General features: G+C 57.7%; 1 protein-coding gene across 2 annotated transcripts; it reads right to left on the reverse strand.

Moving 5' to 3' along the window:
• Positions 1-216: 216 nt before the first annotated feature.
• On the reverse strand, positions 217-5,593 carry FOXA1 (forkhead box A1). 2 transcript variants are annotated; one of them, XM_075103408.1, is made up of 2 exons: positions 5,094-5,593; positions 217-2,693 (listed from the first exon to the last, which is right to left on the reverse strand). In XM_075103408.1, exons 1-2 carry the CDS (start codon positions 5,163-5,165, stop codon positions 1,431-1,433), a joined length of 1,335 nt encoding a protein of 444 aa, XP_074959509.1. In that variant the 5' UTR covers positions 5,166-5,593; the 3' UTR covers positions 217-1,430. The 2 variants fall into 2 exon arrangements, with proteins under 2 accessions (XP_074959509.1, XP_074959510.1); XM_075103409.1 differs by lacking the exon at positions 5,094-5,593 and adding an exon at positions 3,766-5,039.
• Between the last annotated feature and the right edge of the window lie 536 nt (positions 5,594-6,129).

A 6,129-nucleotide genomic window follows, 5' to 3' on the forward strand; every position in this document is an offset into this window, starting at 1 on the left:
ACATGGCTCCGTCCGCCGTAACCCGCCCCACGAACGTTGAAAGAAAATAGCAGAAGTCTTTCATTGTTATCATTTGATTTATTTAAGGTCCTTAACTGCAAATGATCAAAAACATACTTCACGCATTAAATTCTCAGTTATCGTTTTAAATCAAAATATTTTTTCAATTACAATCACATTTATAAAATTAACAAAATTTCTTAAATTCACCTGTAATTCTTTTTTTTTTACTGTCATTTAAAGCAATTTTCAGCTGTAAAGAAAGAAAAAAATATAAACCATGCAATAAATTAAGAACATTGAGACAGCGAACAGGAATAATAATAAAACCCGTCTGGCTATGCTAACACCGTGTAAAACTGTGGAAAGTGCATTAACACTGGATGAAACAAGATAACGATGGCGATAATTAAACGGCCACAAAAAAAAAAAAAAACAACCAAAAACAAAACCAAAACCTGTATGTGGAATTTATTAAACAAGTTGGAAAAGAGGAGAGAGACAGAGCTCTCCTCTTTTCCTTGCGTCGGTGTAATATTAAACGCTTCCTGGGGGAAGGGGGAAAATAACCTTGTTATAGATACACAGTTCTAGCTGGCACACAATGAAGACACTTAAATTAAATAAGCATGTCATCCACATGTTGATGAGAATTCCTGGTGAACGAGAATCTTCAGTAACAGATGGGGAGGAAAAAAAAAATCCAACTGGCTGTGACCTCTTTATATTACATCCCAAGACAGGTAACACTTGGAAAAAAAAAAAAACAAACAAGGGTCGCATCCTGCACTCCAAAGCTCCAGTTGGTCCCCTCGGGAGTGCAGGATCCGGCCCGCAGCATCTGGGTGTATGCGGGTTGTACTAGCCGAAGGTTTATTTTGCAAGTATCAAAAGGATGATCCGAGAAAGTAAATAGTCCTCTTGTTGCTTAGAGATTCTCTTAGTGTTTTGCTACTTCACAGCAGTATTGTCCTTCAAAGCCTTTTTAATTAAAAAAAGCCTTAAATGTCTACTCGCTTCTTCATCTCCGTATTGTTAAAGTATTGCCACATACCTGTAAACTTACATGAGATTATAGAGCACAGAAGGGGGGAAGATGAGGGGGCGGAAAGCACAAACAAGTCGTTTACAAGCTCAACAATTTTTTCTTCTCTTTAGTAACACCCTGCAAAGGCTAGGGGGGATCTCCGCGGGGTGGGGGGTATGTACAAGCGGGACGCGGCCGGCTTTGCAGGACGTCGTGGTGGATCATAACAACACACAACGCGTAGCGAAACAATTAAAAAGTAACAGTCCTTTGCACGCAGCGTGCGGAAACACCTCGGTTTGTCACAGGGAGAGGGAAAGGGGGGAGAGAAGCCAGGGAAGGGGAGGATTGGGGGGGTGGAGGTGGGAAGAGGGGCTCGCCCCCGGCGGCGTGGGGTGCCGAGCTAGGAGGTGTTTAGTACGGGTCTGGAATACACACCTTGGTAGTAGGAGGGTTCCAGGGCCGAGGGCTCGATGCTGCTCCGGCCCGCCATGGAGGCGCTGCCCAGGGGCAGCCCGCCGGGGATGCTGGCCCCGTAGGAGGAATATTGCAGCGCCTGCTCGTAGGCTTTGAAGTCCAGCTTGTGCTGCTGCTCCGAGGAGGACATGAGGTTGTTGATGGAAAAGGGGTGGTTGAAGGAGTAGTGGGGATCGCCCTTGAGGTGGAGCTGGGGTTCGTGGGCTAAGGAGTGAGGGGGGTGAGGGACGGAGGCCAAGGCGGGGACGGAGCTGATGGTGGAGGAGGCGGCCGAGGCCGAGGTCTTTAGCTCTGCGCTCGATCCGCTGTGGTCCATGGATTGGGGGCTGGTGGACGGGTTGGAGCTGGAGAGGGAGGTGGAGGTGTCCAGCTGCGCGGGTTTGCTGTGGCCTCTGTGCAGGGGGGAGTTGGAGCTGGAACTGGAGGCCCCGGCCTGATCTTTCCTGCCCTCCTGAGGGGCTTTGCTGTTCGCTGGCTTCTCGCACTTGAAGCGCTTTTGCCGGCGGAGGTAGCAGCCGTTTTCAAACATGTTGCCGGAGTCGGGGTGCAGGGTCCAGTAGGAGCCCTTGCCGGGCTTGTCGGGGGAGCGGGCCACCTTGACGAAGCAGTCGTTGAAGGAGAGCGAGTGGCGGATGCTGTTCTGCCAGCGCTGCTGGTTCTGCCGGTAGTAGGGGAAAAGGTCCATGATCCACTGGTAGATCTCGCTCAGCGTCAGCATCTTGCTGGGCGCCTGCTGGATGGCCATAGTGATGAGGGAGATGTAGGAGTAGGGCGGCTTGGCATGGGGGTAGCTCCGCTTGAAGGTCTTGGCGTCCCGCGTCCTGCCGAGGTTGGACTGGGTGTAGGCCATGGGGCTCATGCAGGGGTTCATGCCGCCGTAGGGGCTCAGCCCGTTCATGGGGGCCGGCTGGGCAGACATGGCGTTGATGCCGCCGGGGCTGAGCGCCGTGCCCATGGCGGCCACGCCAGCCGGCATGCCGTTCACCGGCCCCGCCGAGCCCGCCGGCATGCCGGCCACGGCGCCGGGGCTCAGCCCGGCCCCCAGCCCCGTGTTGGCGTAGGACATGTTGAAGGAGCTGGAGGTCATGTTGCCGCTCGTCGTCATGGTGTTCATGGTCATGTAGGTGTTCATGGTGTTCATGGTGCCCAGCCCCGAGTTCATGTTGCTCACGGGCACCGAGGAATAGGCCTAGGGCAGCGAGACGGAGAGAGGGGGTTAGGGGGGGAAAGGGGGACAGGCAGGACCCCGGCGGGGCCGGGTCCCCCCGTCTTGCCCGCCCTGCCCAGCCCGCCGTGCAAACGGCCCGCCGCCAGCCGCCTCCCCGACACCCGGGAAAGCGCTTTCCGACAGCCACACGGAAGGGCCGCTGGAGCGATGAAAAAGTCTAATTCATATTTATACGTGTTTATAAATAGCCAGGGAGGGGGAGGAGTGCTCGGTCCCGACGCGCTCCCGTTTTACCGGCGAGCCGCGGCGTGCGCCGGGATCCGCGGGGCGCACGGACCGACGGCCTTCCCGAGCAGCTCCGCACCCCCCGGAGCCGGGCAGACCCCGGGAGCGCGTTTTCTCCCGGAGCATTCCCGCGGTTTTGCTGATTTTGTGTCCCGTCTCGCTAGCTAAATATTTAAACTCCTCAGGTTATTGTAATTTACAGGCAGACACTGTCTGCGCCGAGGAGAAATTCAACTGCCTGCACTTTCTTAGAATAATCTTACGCATCTCTCCCACCCTGCGCTGATTTAAATTTCTATTCTTACACAAAATGCGATAATATCTTGTCGGAAGACAACAACAACAAAAAATCAAGCCCAACAGGTCATGTCCGCGTATTTTATCTGTGGAAAGCTTTCCCCTTGTCTGTATTTTTTAACAAGTCAGTCTTTACATTAAGGTTAAACCCCCCGCCCAAACTTCCCCAAACTACAGCAAGCCTGAACTTTCCCTGCCTGAGTCTTTCTACATTTGCCCGAAGTGCAAAATTTGTAGCACCCTACCACATAACGCAACTTTTAAAAAAGGCAGAACCGGAGAGCCTGAAATTGTGCTTTCCAGTGTGGCATCTGATTTAACATGAGGGAGAAAGACGTTCCCAGTTTACCTCGAACAAAGGCAATACGGCTAAGAAAGGAGGTTTAGGCGACGGTTAAGTGTACGAAATTCATTACCGTTGACTACAAATTCCACGAGCTTATAAATGCGCTTTTAATTTAGAGGATGACATTAATTATTTGAGATGGTAGAACGCGGATGGGTTTCCCACCTTGCATCCATGCAGCGATTCAAATTAAATAGCAGGGGAGGAGAAAAGATTGAGGCTAAAAAATAGCAAAAGCGAAGGTCGCTTAACTTTATGTTTGTGGATAATGAGTACGGCGACGATAAATGAGTCTGGAAACGGCAGATAATTAGGATGACCCGTATTTGCCCTTAGCCGACTTTCCTCTATTAAATAAGGTGCCAGTAGAGTGACACGTATCTGCCGGTGCCCGCGTGGCCCCGTGGGCGCTGCGTGCCAGCTCCGGGGTGCCGGGACGAGGCGTGGGGACTGCGGCGCCGTGTGTCCGGGTGTGCTGATGCAATGCCCGGGTGCGCACACCTAGGTGCCTGCCTCGCTACCGCACTTCCTTAAAACGGCTCCTTCCCGGCCGGGAATCCGCAGGGCTGCCGGCGGCGCTGGCTTCTCCCGGGGACCCCCCTGCAGAGCCGCAGCGGCACAGGGCGAACCCCGCGCCCCCGCCGGGCCGAGGCGCGCCGCGGGGAGGGCTCCGAGCGTTTCCGTGGCCCTCTCCTCCTCCGGGGCTGGCGGCGCTGGGGCCGGTTCTCCCCGCCTTGCTTTGCACCGTGTGGTCAAACAAGCGCGGGGGGCGGCGGCGCCTCCCGGGGTGCCGCGACCGGGCCGGGCCCGGGGCGGCGGGTCTGGGCGCGGGCCCCCCTCCCGGGCAGGTTCCCGGGGCCGCGCTCGGCAGCGCCGCCAGCCGGCCCCCGGCCGCAGCGCCCGCCCCAGGCTCCCCGTCTTGCAAAGTACGAACAAACGGCTGTTCCACACCCCCCCCCCCCGCCTTTCTTTTCGCCCGGCTTTAACAGGTGAGGCCCCCGGCGGCGGCGAGCGGAGGGGCCGGCGGCCCCGCCGAACGGCCCGCGGAAGGCGCCGCCCCCGCCCCGGGACGCGCCGGCGCCCCTCGCCCCCTGCCACCCGCCGGGAAGGAGCCGGGGGCCGGCGGTGCGGCCAGTCCCCTGCCCCGAGCCAAGAGTTTACGGGGCGCTTTTGTGCGCGCCGCAAGCGGCGATTACGCCTTGTGGATGAGATCAAGGGCTGTCCCCGGGCCCCGGCCCTCCCGGCGGGCCCGCAGCCGCCCCGGGTCTCCCTCAAGCGCCTCCCGGGGCTCTCGAGAGCCGTGTTTTCCTCGGGGAAGCCCGGCCAGCTTCAGGGCCGGAGGGGGAGGGGGGGCAGGTTTGAGCTGGCAAGGTCTGGAGTGCGAACCGATTCCTACCGATTGCTGCCCCCTTCCAGCCCCCCAGCCCTCCCCCCGGGCCCCCCTCCCCCTTGGAGAGGGGCAGCAGCGGAGCCAGACCCTGGGATTCACTCACCTCCTGAGTGTCGGCGTAGTAGCTGTTCCAGTCGCTGGTTTCATGCCCTTCCATTTTCACAGTCCCTAACATTATGGAGCCAACCTGCCCGGTGTAACCATCCAGCCCTCTTGTAAGCGAGCGACGGGCAGCAGGAAAAGAGCCCGAAAGCCCGACCTAGCAGGAAGCCAGCTCTCAGGAGGGGCGGGGGGTGCTGAATCCTCCTCTATAAGCAGCCAAAAAGGAGGCAGGGAGCGGTGTGGGGCGAGACAGTTGAGAAAGTGAGGAAGTGCCGGCTGGGATGTGAGTGGAGTTGAGCTGATGTGGATCTTACGTCGCAGAAGTACCCACCTCCTCCTCCTCCTCTCCCCATTTGTCCGCCGCACAAAGGCGTTCGCACCTACAAAGCCGGAGATGCACCTGCAAACAAGGCAGTTCCCCTCGCCTGTAACTCCCCCCGGGGCGGCACTTTATTTGCAAAGCGGCGTAATTGGTTTAAGCTTGTGGGGAAAGAAGGAGAGACAGAGGTGGGAGAGGGTAGGAAAGGGGGGAGGTGGGGGAGGAACCCACCCTTTCAGATGGACAGGACAAATGCTAGGAGGGATCGGTGGAAATGAAATGAGGTAGATAAGGGAAGGGCAGCCCCCTCTGTTTGAAGAGAATGCAAAAGGCCATCCAGCCTTAAACCCCTGAGATTAGGGGCAATATTTACCGAAGTCCAGTAGATGCTCCTTTAACTCGATGGCCGGGACGTGCTCCAAAGTCCCGAGTCCTGCAGTCCGCAGGCTCCCCCCGGCTCCCGCCCCTCACTTCAAAGCCGGTGACCGCACAGATACCTCCGCGGGGTCCCCCGCCCCCGCCGGGGCGCCCCCCCTTCCCAGCGCCCTCGGGGCGGGGGCCGGGACTCGGCGCTCCGGGCTGCGAGCGGGGGAGCTCGGCTCCGCGCCCCCGAAAGCGCCCCGACCCACACCTGGGGCTCAACCCAGCCCTTCAAACGGGGCTGCCGTTCTGTGTAGGTGGTGATGATATCTCTTTCACCCCGCTGAGACATAACACT

This window comes from Phalacrocorax aristotelis, chromosome 9, assembly GCF_949628215.1.
Source record: "Phalacrocorax aristotelis chromosome 9, bGulAri2.1, whole genome shotgun sequence".
NCBI lineage: Eukaryota > Metazoa > Chordata > Aves > Suliformes > Phalacrocoracidae > Phalacrocorax > Phalacrocorax aristotelis.